Source organism: Lemur catta, chromosome 19 (assembly GCF_020740605.2).
Source record: "Lemur catta isolate mLemCat1 chromosome 19, mLemCat1.pri, whole genome shotgun sequence".
NCBI lineage: Eukaryota > Metazoa > Chordata > Mammalia > Primates > Lemuridae > Lemur > Lemur catta.
In genome coordinates, this window is record NC_059146.1 from 33793297 (window position 1) to 33811264 (window position 17968).

Consider the following 17968-nt stretch of genomic DNA (forward strand, 5'->3'; position numbering starts at 1 on the left):
GAATTCTGTAATTGAAAAATTCCAAGTGTCAACAGAATACGTTTTGAACCATCCACTTGTAATCACACCGTAAAGAAACTGTAGAAATAATAAAAAGAAAATCTAAACAGTCAATTGACAAAACATACCAATTACTTACAAAGAAAGACCAACAGATTTATAAGAATATTAAGTACTACCTTCAATGCTCAAGGAAAATAACTAAGAACCTAAAATACTGCATCCTGCTTAACTGTTCCTTTCCTTTAACATATCCTACCTACAGACCCCTACTAGGAGATCTTTCTCGGACTTGAGAAAGAAGAAAAATAAACCAGTAGTATGATAATACTAATAATACAACCAACATTTACTTAGTGTTTATAATAATACATCAAGAACTAGTCCACTAAACGATTTACATGCATTAACTAATTCAGTGTTATGTGACAGGATTTGACTTTATTGAATTACGTTACTAAATTCTATATGGCTCCTATATGACATAATTATTTCCCACTTTCTCAGATGAGGAAAAAGAGGCTCAGAAAGGTAAGAGAACTTACCTATGTTTGCTCAGCTAATCAAGCACAGATCTGGGATTCAAACCCAACCAGTTCAGCTCCAAAGAACTTAAACAAAAACAGTTCAAAATGTGTATGTTCAACAATAAGTTAAAACTAAAATTCTAGAAAACAGTGAGAACAAATATAGAAGAATTTTAGACTAGAAAAGGTAAGGTTCTTGATGTGAGAAGGCTAGGCAATGATTACCTTGAAACTTTGCTGGAAGGTATAAGTATATAAAAAAAATTTAGGCCAAGAGAAATGAAATATATAAAAGAAAAATGGGAAAAAGTAAAAGAAAAAAAGGTCAAGTTAAGAAGAGCAGAAAACAGAGGAAAAAAGCAAAGAAAAATCACCATCAATTCAAAACATATACTGAGATGATGAAAATAAGTCCAAATATATGTTTAATCACAACAAATGTATGACTTGTTAAAAAATAGTTAAGTGGGATTCATATTAAGAGAAATGCAAATGGACACTATTTTAGGATATTATTTCTCACTGTAGACTGAAAAAATTCAAAAACTTGAAACTCTGGCTGGTGAGGCTATGGGCAAACAGGCACAGTCTCCTAGACTCCTGGTGGACTCCAGGATGGCAGCACCCAGCAATATATAATAAATCATTCTTTGACCCAGAAATCCTCTTCCAGGACTCTACCTTGAAGATGCATCTCCACAAATACAAAATAATATATACCTGAACAAATGGATACCCGCATGGAAAAAACAAAACAAAACCTTGACCCTTACCTCACATCATCAATTGGAAATGGATCATAGAACTAAAATACAAAATAATATATACCTGAACAAATGGATACCCGCATGGAAAAAACAAAACAAAACCTTGACCCTTACCTCACATCATCAATTGGAAATGGATCATAGAACTAAATGTACACAGGGAAAGCAAAGATTGCTTAGAAATGACACAAAATCATAAAGGAAAAATATTGTTAAGTTAGAATGAATTAGTGTGAATTAGGGATAAGAGAACTAATCTGTCACAGAAGTTAAGACAATGTCTAAGATAGATAAGCCTAGTAATAGTAAAATGTACATAATTACTTTAAAATTTAGAGACAACTACCAAAATAAATAGCTTTAAAAAATGGGTTTACCTCTAGGGAACAGCCTGAGTGAGAGGAGGCTGCACAAAGTTACTTCTCATTATAGTCTTCCTGTAATGTTTGATTATTTAATCAAATAATTAAGTATTACATTTTGATTTTAAAAAACATAAGCCTCTTTTGAATCTTGCATAAAAATAGAAGAAAATTATAAGGCAACTTCAAACAGAAGTACCAAAAATTAACTCAAATATAGTTGAAATAGCTTCATGCTATGATTAAAGGTAAATCTTTACTCGGGTAAGTAACATCTGATAATTCTGTTTTGTACATGACAATCCAGTCACACCTCACATCAGCTTTTTTGTTGTTCATCATAACCTTTTCCTTTTCAAAGATATTCATAGTTCATTCCAGCACTGATTGCAGTAAGTAGGAAACAGTTACCACTCAGCGATCCAGGGCTACTTAAAATAATTATGACACATTCACACAACGGAAAGCTGTGCAATGATTAACCACAGTGATGTAGACACCTGGTGTTTCTACTGCTGCAATGGAAATGACACGAGTACAAATGGAAATAATACATCCACGTCAACAACAAGGGCTACCTGCAGCAGTAATTCTCACCTGGGAACCCCTACGGGAGGCATACCAGAATCTGGGACAGTGGTCACATGTGCTGTGGGCTGCCACAAGCCATTCGAGGCGCCGAGCACACTCTGCACGTGAAGGGCCACCCACCCACTCCTGAAAGGGAGGGGACAGCACCTCCCCATGTCCCAGAAGAGGAGGTGGGACCAACACCCTGACAGCCCCACATCGGAGACTATGTCCTTAATCAAATGCTATACTGGCTATATTTGACCTAGAAAGAAGTTCAGCCACATGTTAGGTAAAAAACACTACAAAGAAATATGTGTGATAGGACCCCATTTCTGTGAGATAAAGCTTTTATACATTCCCTCTGCAAAACTTTGGAAAGAAAGACTCTAAAATTGTAACAAGTAGGTAGGTAAGATGACATGTTTTTACAATTTTGAGTGTCTTTATCTATGATAAACTGCATTGCCAAAGTAATTAAAAATAATTTTAAGTGTAGGGAATATTTTAGTTGGCTGATGCTTTAGTTCAGTTGTGGTTTACCAGGGACGCACATGAAACAGCACACCTGCAGGAACACAGTTAAGTCCTCACTAACACTGTCAATGGTTCTTGGAAACTGTGACTCTAACCTTAACAATGTACAGCATGTCCTCGAATAACGTTTCGTTCAAGGTCATTTCACTACAAAGTCATTTCACTTAAACTCAGTTTCCAAGAACCCACCAATGATGTCAGGTGAGGACTTTCCATTCGTACATCCAATGTAAGAGTGACATGGTGGAGGAACTGCCACAGAGGCTGACAAATCCGACCCGTGTCCAGCAATTCCAATTCGTTAACTATCTTGAAGACATGGAATTAAAGACTAGCTATTTCTGCCCTCATAAGTGTGTCTTCCTTATTTTTATGCACCCTATTGCTTAAAATAAAAATCGATCATAAATACATATGTATACACTGGGGACAAGTAGTAATTACTAGTCTGTGGCTGGGCTGGAACAAGTCAGTCCCACACGTGAGCCAGGGCCTGCTGTGTTCTTTACGTTACGGTAAAATCTCCAAGTATAGACTGTGGGGCAAATTATCTCTATCAGCAACTACATCCTAAATTGGTTATATTGAATTAAGAAACAACCTTTAAAATCTTTAGATATTTTATTCTTTTGCTACCTATGAAATAAATCAAATGAGTAGAACTCACCTGGTATTGCAGAAGTTGGCCCCAGGTTGTCAACAACACCCTTGCACCACGTATGCTGGAGAGACTGTGCCAGAAAATTTAAGCCACGTGAATCTGACAGAGAGAATAAATTTCACAATTAAAGCATGAAATAAAACCCAAAATAAAAATGTGAATTCTTGGTATAACTTCTGCTTTTGCCATAAAATTACGGGAGACCTAACTAGAGGGACTAAAAACTGAGTGTAGCAAGAAACGTTTCAAGTTGTTCCATGCATGGTCCATGACTAACTCTTCTCATATTTTTATGCTAAGAGTCCTTTGTAATACACAGTTGTTTTTTTTTTTTTTTTTTAGGGGGATGGGGTCAGGCTGGTCTTGAACTCCTGAGCTCAAGCCATCCTCCCACCTTGGCCTCCCAGAGTCCTAGGATTACAGGCGTGAGCCACTGCACCCACCCTGTAATAAACAGTTCTTTTGAAAGTGTCTAAAAATCTAAATATTTAAAACCCTGTCTTGTTAATATGTTTAAACTACAAATATCTGGACTTCTAAAAACCGAACGCAACGTTAATAAGAAACTGAGAGTTTTTTCCTGGTCTCATAAAAACAAACTGTACCAGTGTTGGGACTGTAAAACCTGTCACAGGCTCATTAGGATTAAACTTTAAATATTAAACAGAGTCCGAGCCTCTGTCCCCATGCAGAGAAAAGTTTGTACACCTTCTATCAATAAGATTATAAATAAAACAATTTAAAGGAAATAGATATTGGTGAGAATCCACTCACTTTCTATTCCTTGAAAATCTTTTCCTTGCAAAAACATTGGCCAAAGAGTAAGTGCTGGATTGAGTTTATTGGAGAAGGATGCTGACTTTACATTCAATCTTGGTTTCTCTAAATAATCAAGGCTTTTATTCTCTGTGGGTGATACATAACAAGCGAAGTTCTTTGCGACAAGATCATCATTAACACAAACCTGTAAAAATTTAAAGACTCCATGGATAATAAGACAAATACAGTCAAGTGACTGTCAAGAAAATATTTTAAAGTAACTTCCAATTTCAATCTTCAGAAAAATTATTTTATAGAATATAATTTATTTTCTCTTTCTTTTTCTTTCTTTTCTTTTTTGTTTTTAGGAGACAAGATCTCACTGTGTTGCCCAGGCTGGCCTCGAACTCCTGGGCTCAAGCAATCCTCCCACTTTGGCCTCCTGAGCAGCTAGGATACGGGCACACGGAACTACACTCGGGTTTTTTTTTTTTTTTTTAATAGAACATGATTTGATAGAAACAGATCTGAGTTCTGCTCTGGTAGTGGTGAACTAAATATTTCTCACCAATCCTAATGAGAAAAACAGCAAGGATCTGCATTAAATATACAAAACCTCTTCTTGAAGGCTGTGGAAAGCTAACACAACTGGCCAGGCAAAGATCCGGCAGGAGGACAAAGACAAAACACTAACCATAAAAGGAAAAACTGACAAATTAAATTTGCTCAAAATTTTAAATTTCTGCTTCTCAAAAGAGAATGAAGAGATGGGGCAAAAATATTTTAAAATCAAGTATCTGGATGGCCATGTATCCAGAATACATAAAGAACTCTTAAAACTCAATAAAAAGCAAACTCAATTAAAAAATGGACAAAAGATCTGAATGAATACTTTATCAAAGATATATGGGTTACAAATAAGCATATAAAAGTATCATAAGTCATTAGGGAAATGCAAATTTAAACCACAATGAATTGCCACTACACCCCTATCAGAATGACCGTACAAGTGACACAGAGGACACCTGGAACTCTCATTGCTGATGGGAATGTAAAAATGGTCAAGCACTTTGAAAAACAACTTGGCAGTTCCTTAATACCTGCAATATCATCCACAAGTTTGACTCCCAGGTATTTACCCAAGAGAAACGAAAGCACAGGTCCACGGGAGGACTTGTGTGAGTATCTGCAATAGCCCTAAACTGGCCACTCGCTCAAACGTCCATCAACAAGAGAACAGATACCCTGCAGTACATCTGCACAACGGGAGGGTACCTGACAATAAAAGCAACGAACCAGGCACACACGCAGCAATGTGGATGCATCTCAAAATAATTCTGCTGAATGAAAGAAGCCAGGCATAAAGAGAGGACACTCTGGGACCCGTTCCTGTGCACCCTCTGGGAGCTGGAAAACGACTGTGGGCCCGATTTTCTTTCTCTGGCAGTTATGACCTCATGCACCCACCACAGGCCCTCCCAGCTAAGCACGGACCTCCCTGCCTTCTGCACGTCCTCACCCTGAAGTAAGAGCAAGTCACCCTCAGCATGCAACATACAGGGTGAGAAAAAAGATCTACTTTTGAAAAGCAAGAAGAAGGCAAGACAATAGAGAATTTATTTTAAGAAGGATGTTTTACAAGACTGGTCCTACAGCCAACATTCTGGCTTTTTACCAAGTTGTAAAATAAGCAATGAAAAGTCATAGGGAAGACCAACCAAGATGTGGGGAACTCAAATGCAACATAAACAGCAACAAATGAACTTATTACAAAAGAATAACCATCACACTGAGAGGGTGGGAAAGAGAAAAACAAACCTAAGGAGCTTTGGAAAATACTATTTTGGCTGCACGATGCTAGGGCTAAAGACAAATTCCTTTTGCACAGGAATGTGGGTTAGCAATTCTGAACTACCTTCTGTGAATAGTGGGATTAGTCAAATGAGTATACTGTGGCTAAGGAGAGCAGGTTTCTCACTGTTGGAGAAAGGCGTTAAGAGAAAGGAGGAAAAAGGGTTAGAAACAACCCTGTGGTGCTAGATCGAAATCAGAGTCATCAAAGTTCTTAATGTAAGTACAGATGGATACAGAAATAAACATGGATCGTACGTGTGCATGAGTTAGTGTGCGTACATGTATTTCCCAACTCCTTCTCTGAGCGGATCTACAATCAATGACTTCCCAGCAGCACCAAGCACACCTGGCGCCCTCATCTTGCCACCCCCGTCGCACTGTCACACAGAAGGACCAGGGCCTCTGGGAGAAGGGGCTGATCCTAGGGCTGGGTCTGGAACGTGATGAAATGATCCTGGAACATACTGTGGCGCCAGAAAGTAAGGAGCATTCAAGCAATGATGGGGCATGTTGAAAGGACATGTAAGCCCCTCTGAATAAGCTTCTAATGGCCCAAATCCGAGGTAATCTGAGCAAGACAACAATGATAGTAATGGACGATAACCCCAAATTAAATATCCAAAAGTCCATACTAATATAAATTGTCAAATAAATTAATAAATGGGTGAGGAGGAACAGTTGTTATAGAATTCCAATTAAAAATGTAGAAGGACTGATGAACAAGGCAAGCACCACAATAACAAGCTTTTACAGGCAAGAATCATTGATGGATATTTGCATAGTCCCAAAGTATCTCTTCATAAGATACTTATTAATGTCAACAGGATGAAAATAGTAACTCTGCACAGGAAACACCTGGCAAACACATTAGCCAGGTGATCACCATTAACATCACTGGTAATTAGAGTAACATCATGACCCCCTGCTGAGACACACTGAGAGGGCACAGTATCACTCTGCGGCATTCTTGCCAAAAACGTACAGCTTCAATCTCATTATGAGAAAACACCAGGCAAACCCAAACTGAGTAACAACCTACAAAATAACTGGCCAGTGCTCTTCAAAGGGGTCAAGGTCACAAAAGGTGAGGAAAGACTGAGGAACAGTCACAGCCTAGAGGACACTAAGGGGACATGGCAACAGTTGCAATGTGGGGTGCGGGATCAGATCCTAGATCAGGAAAAGTTAAATTAGTGGGAAAACTGGCAACATTCAAATCAGGTCTGCAAGGTCGAGCTCGATGGCTCACACCTGTAATCCCGGCACTGTGACAGGCCGACGTGGGAGGGTGGCTTGAGGCCAGGAGTTGGAGGCTGCGGTGAGCTGTGATCACACCACTGCACTCCAGCCTGGGTGACGGAGTAAGACCCTGTCTCTAAAAACAAACAAAAGCCAAACAAGGTCTGTAGATTTTTAATGGCATATTGTACAAGGTTAATTTTCTGGTTTTAATAACTGCACTACATGACGTTAGCATTGGGTGTTGGGTCAACCTGGGTAAATCTCTGCACTATTTCTGCAACTCTTCTGTAAGTCTGAAATTATTTCACAATACAATTTTTTAAAAATCTGTGGTTAAGGTGACTTCTGTGGGCTCTGAGCAGCCCTAGAGCTGCACCCTGCGGCCCCCTCTGCCCTCGTGCCACCCTGCAGAAAGAGCAGCCAGCCAAAATGCCAGCAGCTGATGCCGGGGGCGAGCAGGCTGCTCACTCGTGATGTTCGCTTTCTTCCCACTGACGTTACCCGAATTCCTTACAATGAGCACATACTACAAACGAGGAAATCTGGGGAGAAAAGGTAGTAAACTAACACCACAGCAGATGAGTGTGTTTATAGAAATGATGTCCTAGCATAAAAAAAGTTCCATGTTCATCACTGTGGAATAACTTCTTTCCCACTACTAAATAAAACACTGAAGTCATTTTTTAAAGTAATCAAAAGAAGAAAGCACAGTCCTGGCCAACTTTTAACCTAAGAAAGACCTCAAAAGATTAAGATAATTTCTATGCTGTGTGAATTACAGTGTCTTCCTTGGCATTTATTCTTTATTAGAGTAAAATTTAAAATAATGATAAAATATTTTAAAAATGTAATTCTTTCACTCACTTTTTCATTTTTTATAGTTACATAAAGGTAAACCTCAAAAGTATCTTCTTCCACAGCACATAATTTGGCTTCCACCCGGGTAGTTGCTAAACAGTATAAATGAAAACACAAATCAGCTGATACTGCAAGTATACCTGAAAAAATTACGACTATTTCCCACCAGTCAATCTCTGCTAACCCGTGAAGAGGACGCAGCACCAGTGACAGGCAGGACCTGGGGAGAGCTGCGAGGAAAGGGCCCTCCGGACGCAGCAACGGGTCACATGTCCTCTGCCACCCGTGAGCACCTCCTCAAGCAAGGGTCCTGGTCCTTTCTTCTCTCCTGATGACTCCCAAGCCCAAATTTCCAGTCACAGTCTTGCATCTGAGAGTCGTTCTACCCCTTCCAATGCCCCACAGGGCGGAGCACTCGGCTACTCTATCAGAGACGTCATAACCCAAACAGCTGCTCCCTCCGTGGGTACCTGTCAGGCACTATGCTAAGTCCTTCATAAACCTTATTCCATTTTACCACACCCTCTGAGATAAGTACTGTCCTTGTCACTTCACAGGTGAGAAGACCAGGTTCTGAGAAGGTTAAGTAACTCGTCTGAGGCCGCACAGAAAGAGGTGTCTGCCTCCTCCAGACCCCGTGTCCTCTCCCAGCAACCCCATGGCTCACAAGGAACAAAACTCCTAACCCAACCACCTCCCACGTTCAAAGCTTCTGGCTTTTCCTTTACCCAGACAATGGCCCGGCACAGGAGAGGGGCCAGAACCCAGCCAGGTACCACCCAGTGTGCCAGGCATTTCCCACTGACCAGCTCTCGGGAATAGCCCAAAGAGGCAGGCACAGGTGATTTGACTCCTGACCGCCAGGGGTTGGGACAGATGCCACAAAAGAGACTATGTTTTATGGTCACTGATATAAAACAAAGAGAGGACACTAAATAGGCAAAGACATTCTGTACATCTTAAATTAGCAGTAATAATTATTACACAATAAGATCCATTTACCATCCCTTGTTCACTAAAAGCCAGGGTTTTCATCAATTGCTAGTCCAATAAAACGCACATAAATTTATTTTGAGTGCTGCAGCTTTCACGCAAACTAAGAGGCAGGCATCACTGTGTAGGGGGTCCTCTACACAAACAGCCCCCTCCAATTTCAGCTGTCAATTACTGTGGCCCAAGTTCACCTGCCAAGTTCGGCGGTGTGGTTACTGCAACACCTGGAGTGGAGGAAGCTCCAGGTAACGCAGGAAACCTGCATGAGGAGGGTCAGACGGCTAAGCAGACATCTCGAATCCCCTCGCCAACAGGTTAGGCCACTCTGGGTGCCAGGTCAAGCGAGGCTGTGGCCATCATGCGTGCACTGGCCTTACCTTTTAGAATGTTCTGAAAGTACTGGATAGCTGCACTGTCCCACTTCTTGGCAGGTCTGGAACAGTGAACACATGCAACTCCGTTAAATAAACGTCTGAGGCTAGTACACGAAACTCACATCGTTTTGTAAACCACACACTGGATGTTTCTCACATTTCATATTGAACACATGATGCAGATAACAAGGAGCTCAGCTCTGGGGTGAAGACCCAGCTGCGTCCTGCACGGCATTGCACCCCACACTGCCGGTGCCAGAGCAGACGCGCCTCCCTCTGAGAAGGACCCGCGCCCACCACCTCTGCATTGTCTGTTGCGACACTGTCATCCCGTGACCTGTGACAAACCCGTCTCCCCAACCAGAACACAAGCAGAGACTCTGTGCAGTGTCCGGCACAGACTGGCACAGAGGAAGACTCAGGACGTGTTGGCTAACGCACCCTGAAGAAGCCGTCATGGGAAAGCCAGCCACCCCCGCCCCGCGGTACCCTCCCTCTGCCCACTCTCCCTCCCTCTGCCCTCTCCCACCCCACCGCTACCATCGTGCCTTTCCTACCCCTTCCCCGGGCTTTGGAAAGAAAACCATAGGAAAACTGTAGGGAACAAAAAACAGGAGGAACCAGGACTTGGAGGCAAGGAACAAAAATAAAATAAAAATTAAGGTTAGAATGATAAACTGTATGTTTCTACTGGTTTTATTTATCAGAGATGCCACTACCATCCTCCAAGGGTTGTTTTAAAGATCAAACGAGGTGATGTACATAAAACAGCCCAGTGCCTGATGTAATCATTATTCAAAAATCTTAGTTATTTTTATCTTTACTAAGAAAGATCCTAAGCAATTGAAGAGAATTACAAAGGATTTCTAAAAGGAGGTAGTAAAATAAAGACAGTGGTTCGAAAACCTTGCTACACACAAAAAATTTACCTAATACGCTTTCTAAAAAAAAACAAAATGTAGTATAGTCCTAGTAAGAAAACAGCACACAATCCAAGAGAAAACTCAACCTAGTATGTGAACAGGTAAATCAATCTCTCTCATAACACACACAAACACACACACACACACACACACACACAAAGCGCGCACAATAACAATATGAAGAGATACCCAACTTTGCAAATCCAAAAAATACAAATTAAAACAAAATATCAGTTTCACCCAGCAATCAAAAATTAAAAAGTCTAACAATATTCAATATTGTGTGGGAAAAAACAGTACTTTCTATACTCCAGAGTTGGTAGTATAAATTGCTACAGCTGTTTTGGAGGGAAATTTGATAAAAATTGTACTACACATCTTGAGAAGATGTATACAGTGCAAGCACAAAGATATCACATGTCAAAGAGGGTGATCAAAACCCAGTAAAGGGGCCGGGTGCAGTGGCTTATGCCTGTAATTCTAGCACTCTGGGAGGCCGAGGCGGGTGGATCGCTCGAGGTCAGAAGTTCGAGACCAGCCTGAGCAAGAGCGAGACCCCCGTCTCTACTAAAAATAGAAAGAAAATTATCTGGCCAACTAAAATATATATAGAAAAAAATTAGCTGGGCATGGTGGCGCATGCCTGTAGTCCCAGCTACTCGGGAGGCTGAGGCAGTAGGATCGCTTAAGCCCAGGAGTTTGAGGTTGCTGTGAGCTAGGCTGACGCCACCGCACTCACTCTAGCCCAGGCAACAGAGTGAGACTCTGTCTCAAAAAAAAAAAAAAAACCCAGTAAGATGACATGCTTATCGCCCTTTGCCTACACTGGGGGTATCCTAGGGTGGGTGTGTTGAGGGTGGGGAAGGCCCCCGAAGACCCCTGCAGTGCTGGGAAGGGGGTCATGCAGGTACGAGTGAGGAAGACAGGAAAGGGACTGCTCCTGCAGGCGAACTGGGCTGTGCAGGCTGGCGCCCAAACCTCACCTGGGAAGTCAGCCGCTGGCTGCTCTGAAGAGGGACAGGGGAGGGGCAGGGGGTGCTGCGTGCTGGGGACCCCCACGCCCAGAGGCTCTCGTGAATGGTGGTATGGGCTGATTGCAGGGCAGCCTGGTGGAGCCCCCTGGCCTCAGCAGAGACAAGCTGGCCCATCACCACTTCAGTGCAGATTCCAAGGCCAGCCACAAGAGTGACGCATTCACCACCTCAAGGGAACTGCAGGTGATGGGAGCTGGGAACAGTGGAGAATGGGAAAGTCTCCAAGGGGCCCACAAAAGCATCCACAAGAGAGGCAGCTTCCAAGTTCAGAGAGCACCTGCAACATCACCGGGATGTGCAAGTGCCGTCAGAACTGGACTGCTCCCTGTGGCTTTTCTTTCCATAATGCCAGTCGTGGAGAGGGACGAGAGCAGGAGCACCGGAGGGAGGACGGGACTGCCCCACAGACCACAGGAGAGAGAACTCAAGCCACTCGGTAGTGCTCGTCCAAGACAGCAGAGATTGCACCCATATCCCACAGGGTCCTGCCCAGTGCACGGATCCCTCCTGTACAAGCATCAGCAATGGGGGCAAATACTAGGACAAAGGAGCAAAGATGGGGGGGCAGTGTATATGTCTCCACATCTGTTTCATACAGGTTTATCTATGTTCCAGTGGGAATGTATGGTGCAAATGGTTGAGAAACAACCTAGCTGTCTATCAAGAGGGGAATGGTTACATACAACATGTCAATTATATCCGCCCATGAAAAAGACTAAAGGTAGGAAGGAGAGGTACAAGTATCAGCAAAGAGCTTCAACATTTTTAAGTTAATTTTACAAGAAAAATAGCATGTTCTAATTTTCACTGAAAGGTCCATGCACATGTGTGTGCATAAAAGCACTGACAAAAGTCTGGGAGTTCAGAGCCTGAACAGACCAGAGGCCTCCCAGGAGGGAGGATGTGGCCGGGGGAGAATGCAATGGACTTTTTTCTTTAAGTGCTCCATGAGCCTGTGTTTTATGAATGTGCTCTTTACAGTTAACTTGCTACTTTTTACAGGTTTTTAAAAAAAGGCAAATGCACAGAGCCCAGGCCCTGCTCCAAATGCCCCAACCACAGTCCCTGGGGTGGGGGCTGCCCGGGGAACCCTGCTGCCCCGCAAGGCTTGACAGACACTGAGAGGCCACGTCCCAAAGAACCAAGAGACCTCCTGCTTGGCACTTGCACAGAGGAATTGATTTCATAACATCATACACTTGATGTAAGGCTTGTACTAATGACTCAAACTACTTAAGAAGCTGTACTTACGCAATTTCAGCACTGTCTTCACAGAAGTCAATGTGTAAAGTGACAGGTTTTGTGCAGTAGAGGCTGAATTTTTTTGCTCTGTAGGGAAGCTGCATAAAAGACTCTATTGCAACTCGGATGCTTCAAAGTGAAACAGAAACAATTCCATTACAGAGAAAAATTATACACAGCATACTCCTTTAAAGTACACCTACATAGCTAACATACTTAATGTAAAACAAAACACACAAAAAACAATTGTGTTTCTAACATGACCACCAATAGTGCTTTATTTGGCCAATGACGCAAAAAACTGTTTCTTGGGCGTTGAGAAAAATCTTACTTCTTTTACATATGAAGCACAGTTATACATACGGTACGTAAACAGATATGACATCTGTGGCATTAAAATTTCATGGCACAGGGCAGGAATTTAGGAAAAAAAGTCTAATAAGGCTCTGTGGGTTGAAAACTACTAGGCAATAATGAACAAACCTGGATGCAAATTCTACTCAAGATTTTTAAATATCAATTTTCAATACTGACTACCTGAAAATGTCTGTAAATGAACAGATATTTTAACACTTAGTATTTGCCAACTTTTCACCAAAGAGCTGAAAGAAAAAGATTTGACAGTAAGAAGTTCAACATTTTTACTTCCATCCTTCTTCCGGCAAAGAACAGGTCGTCACTTCAACACACTCTGTCAGCAGGAGCTGGTGCTCCTCCCCGGGCCCAGCGCGCCTGGCACCGGCAGCCTGGCTGGCTTTTGCTCAGAGAGGCCAGAAGAGGGTGGCAGCACTAACTGCTCCTCGAGGCCCCCTTGTGCTCTGTTTAGATTCTCTTGCCCCAAACAAATACAACACCAAATGCAGAAAGAAAATCTCCTCAAACAGATAAACACAATAGTTATTTTCATAGCAATTATGGTTATATTATACAAAGGTGCAGAATCATTGAGTCAGAAGGGCGTCTACTTTTCCCTTAAGTATCTGCAAATTTCCAATGTCTGATAAGCCCCTCTGCCATGAAATTCTTCTATCCAAGAGAAACCTATTATTGCAATTGAAATCTATTTGGTATTGCTCTTCCTTCAGTGAAAGAACAGTCCTCACACTTATTTATTAAACTGACATCCTCTTACTCTGGGACAGGAAACTGAAAAAATTATCAAAAAATGCCAAGACTGGCTTGTTGGTAGTGTTTTCTAATGAACTATGACGTGTGGTCCCAGAATCACCGAAGGCTGGACAGTCACCATCCAGCTACCAGCTCATTCTGTCTCCCCACGTCATGCGATGGCTACACCCTCACTGTGCGAAGCAGGACAAGCAGGAACACATACTTGAGCGTATGCTCTGCTCTCTGCAACGCGAGGTTGTCATCGCAACCTCCCCCTTCTGTGGAGACAAGAGTTTCTCCACCTTCTGGTGTGTCCTTGCAGCCCCGCCCCCTGAAGCAGCCACTGCATCCAGACCAGGAGAGCAGCTGGCAAAGAGCCCTGAGACAGAGCGAACAGCCTGAACACGCCCCACCCTCCCCAGGAAGGCGGAGGAGCGTCAGAGCCACCTGAGTCTTCGTTCTGATCACCTGCTCTTGCAGTCAGTGCGTGCGGAATTGGAACCTCCAAGTCTTCTCTTCTTGAAGCTAAAAAAAAGCCACTTCCATTTTTTCTCAAAGGGTAATGACCTCTACTCACTTACTTTAAAAATTGACATTCTCCTTTAAAACTGGCATTTGTCTCCATTCGTATGTAAGGCAAAATAAATACATACGTACTTTTTAGACTTCACTGGAATGTACTTAGCAAAATCCACAAGGAAACATTCTGCCAGGTAGTGGTCTGCTGAGGACATGATTGATTTAATAATGGCCCTGCACCAGCACTTTAGCTCCTGACAATAAACCACACAAACCTACAAAATAAAAATGAAGGGTTTTTAAGTTCAGTGTTAAAATCTCTAGTCATACAATGAGAATTAAAAGATACTCTCAAAATCATCTCAGCCTACATTTACCTTACAACAGAGGAAAGAGATGCCAGGAGGCTGGACCTGGCCAGGTTAACACCATCTGCCGATAAAGGCACCTCAGAAGAAAACAGGCCACCTGGATTCCAGTTCATTGTTTTTCTTACTTCTATCATTTTGGCTCCTTAACTAAGGATGATTTTTAGATCAAAATAAGCTTTACCTTCTTGAATCGGAAAACAGTGCTTGCAAATGATTATCACGTATCAGACCAACAGGAAACTGCAACCCGAGGCTCACCCTCCCCATTCCCTTCCCCCGGCTGCGACCTTCCTCTAACACGGCTCACTGCCCTCTGTAATGGGACGCTGGATCACAACGTGAACTCTTGTCTGCTTGGTTCACTGCCATCTTCCCAGCACCGAGTACACTGCCCAGTATAGACTAAGGTTTCCAAAACTACCTGTTGCACATGGTCCCTGACTTACAATGGTTTGACTTAGAATTTTCAACCTTATGATGGTGTGAAACTGTTGCAATTTCAACATAGCGTCCAGTATTCAACAAATTACACAGACATTCCACACTTTATTGTAAAACAGGCTTTTGTGTTAGATGATTTTGCCCAACCATAGGCTAATGGAAATGTTCTGAGCATGTTTAAGGTAGGCTAGGCTAAACCCTGACGTTCGGTGGCTTAGGTGTATTAAGTGCATTTTGACTTCACAATATTTTCAGTCCATGATGGGTTGGTCAGGACATAGCCCCACCGTAAGTCAAGAAGCATCTGTAAATGCCTGTAGTCCCTTTTTAGGGGAACCACCCTGTGGAAGTGACAGCCCTTGGCATCCTGACCATACCACAGCCAACTCGACTGGCAATCCACAGACAGGCAAACCGTGTGCTAACCACAGGCTTACAGAGTGGCCCAGCAAGGAGAGCTGTGCCCACACAGGGAAGAAGTGGGCCTGTGCAGACTGCTGCCCCCCGAGTTTAAGTTGACAAACACAATGCAGCCACACCGCAACGGACAGGGTTCTTGAGAACCTCGCTCAATTCAAAACTTCAATAATTTCAGAAAAATCCTGACAAAGGATGGGGGACATTTCTATTTAATGCTAAAGTCAAAGCAACTTGTAGGAATGGTATGAATTCACACAGCCAGTCAGACTTTGAAATTGTGTTCTATCAGGGCTTCCACTAGCCAAAACTGGAATAATTTAAGCATCAGGAACAATAAGGATTACAAATGATAAATATATTAAAAACCATGAGATAAAAATAGAGCAGGCATACCTAGTAGATATTATGGTTCAGTTGCAAACCACCACAGTACAGCAAATATTGTAATAAAGTCACACGAATATTCTGGTTTCCCAGTGCATATAAGAGTTATGTTTATACTGCAGTCTATTAAGTGTGTAATGCATAATGCATAGTCTTTTAAGTATGCATTATGCCTAAAAAATGTATGTACCTTACTTTAGAAATAACTTATTGCTAAAAAATGCTAACAATCATCTGAGCCTTCAGCAAGCCACAGTCTTTTTGCTGGTGGAGGGTCTTGCCTGGATGTCGACAGCTGCTGACCCATCAGAGTGGAGGTTGCTGAAGGCTGCGGTCTCTGTGGCAATTTCTTAAGATAAGACAACAATGAAGTTTGTGGCATCTATTGACTCTTCCTTTCACAAAAGATTTCTCTATAGCACGTGAAGCTGTTTGATAGCATTTTGCCCACAGAACTTTCAAAATTGGAGTGAATCTTCTTAAACGTTTACTGCCACTACTTTGTCAAGTAAGTCTACGGAATATTCTCAATACTCTGTTGTCAACTCAACAATGTTCACATCTTCACCAGGAGTAGATTCCATCTCAAGAAATCATTTTGCTCATTCATAAGAAGCAACACTTCATCTAGTCAAGTTTTATCATGAGATCGCAGCAATTCAGTAGCAACTTCAGGCTCCACTTCTAACTCTGGTTCTCTGGTTATTTCCACCACATCCGAAGTTACTTCATCCACTGAAGTTTTAAACCACTATGCATGAGGGCTGGAATCAACCTCTTCCAAATGCCTGTTAAAGTCGTTATTTTGACCTTGTCCCATGAATCATGAATGTTTTTAATGGCATCTAGAATGGTGAATCCTTTCCAAAAGTTTTTCAATTGACATTGCCCAGCTCTATCAGAGCAATCAATACCTGTAGCAGCTACAGCCTTACAGAATAAGTTTCTTAAAAAGTAAGACTTAGCCAGGCTCCCAGCTATTCAGGAGGCTGAGGTGGGAGAATTGCCTAAGCAACATAGAGAGATCACTCATCTCAAAAAAATAAATAAGTAAGACTTGAAAGTGATATTACTCTTTGATCCCTGGGCTACAGAATGGATGCTGTTAGCAGACATGAAAACAACATAAATTCTTCTTATATATCTCCATCAGAGATCTTGGGTGACCAGGTGCATTGTCAATAATCAGTAATATTTTGAAAGGGATCTTTTTTTCACAGCAGTAGATCTGAACAGTGGGCTTAAAATATTCAGTAAACCGTGCTGTATATAAACAGATGTGCTGTCACCCAGGCTTTGTTGTTCCATTTATAGAGCACAAGCAGAGTAGATTTAACATAATTCTTCAGGGCCTTCAGATTTTTGGAATGGTAAATGAGCACTGGCTTTATTAACTTAAAGTCACCAGCTGCATTAGGCCCTAGCAAGAGAGTCAGCGGTCCTTTAAAGCCAGGCATTGACTTCTTTTCTCTAGCTATGAAAGGCCTAGAAGGCTGTTTTGTCTACAGAAAAAACCTGTTGTTTAGTGTAGCCACCTTCATCAATGATCCTCGCTAGGTCTTCTTGCTGCAGCTTCTACATCAGCACTTCACCCTTAACTTTTATATTATGGAGACGGCCTCTTTCTTTCAACCTCTGCGAGCTTCAAACTTTTCTGCTGCAGCTTCCTCACCCCCCTCAGCCTTCACAGAAGCCAAGAGACTTAGGGCCTTGCTCTGGATTAGGCTCTGGCTTAAGTGAATGTTGTAGCTGGTTTGATCTTCTATCTAGACCCCTAAAACTTTCTCCATATCAGCAATAAGGCTGTTTTACTTTTTTGTGTGTTCACTGGAGTAACATTTTAAATTTCCTGCAAGAACTTTTCGTTTGTATTCATAACTTGGCTAACTGGCACAGTGGCCTAGCATCTCAGCCTTTTGACATGCCTTCTCTCTAAACTTAATCATTTCCAGCTTTTGATTTAAAGTGGGAGATGTGCCACTCTTCCTTTCACTTGAACACTTAGAAGCCATTTTACGGT

General features: G+C 42.1%; 1 protein-coding gene across 1 annotated transcript in view; it reads right to left on the reverse strand.

The window, feature by feature from the left end:
* Positions 1 to 17968, reverse strand: part of TDRD12 (tudor domain containing 12) — a 63495-nt gene that overhangs the window by 41055 nt on the left and 4472 nt on the right. Inside the window, exons 3-8 of the mRNA XM_045531884.1 lie at positions 14471 to 14607; positions 12713 to 12832; positions 9508 to 9563; positions 8144 to 8229; positions 4199 to 4388; positions 3431 to 3523 (exon numbers count right to left, since the gene is read on the reverse strand). Of these exons, the coding sequence (XP_045387840.1) occupies positions 3431 to 3523; positions 4199 to 4388; positions 8144 to 8229; positions 9508 to 9563; positions 12713 to 12832; positions 14471 to 14607 (682 nt within the window). The remainder of the gene's footprint in view (positions 1 to 3430; positions 3524 to 4198; positions 4389 to 8143; positions 8230 to 9507; positions 9564 to 12712; positions 12833 to 14470; positions 14608 to 17968) is intronic.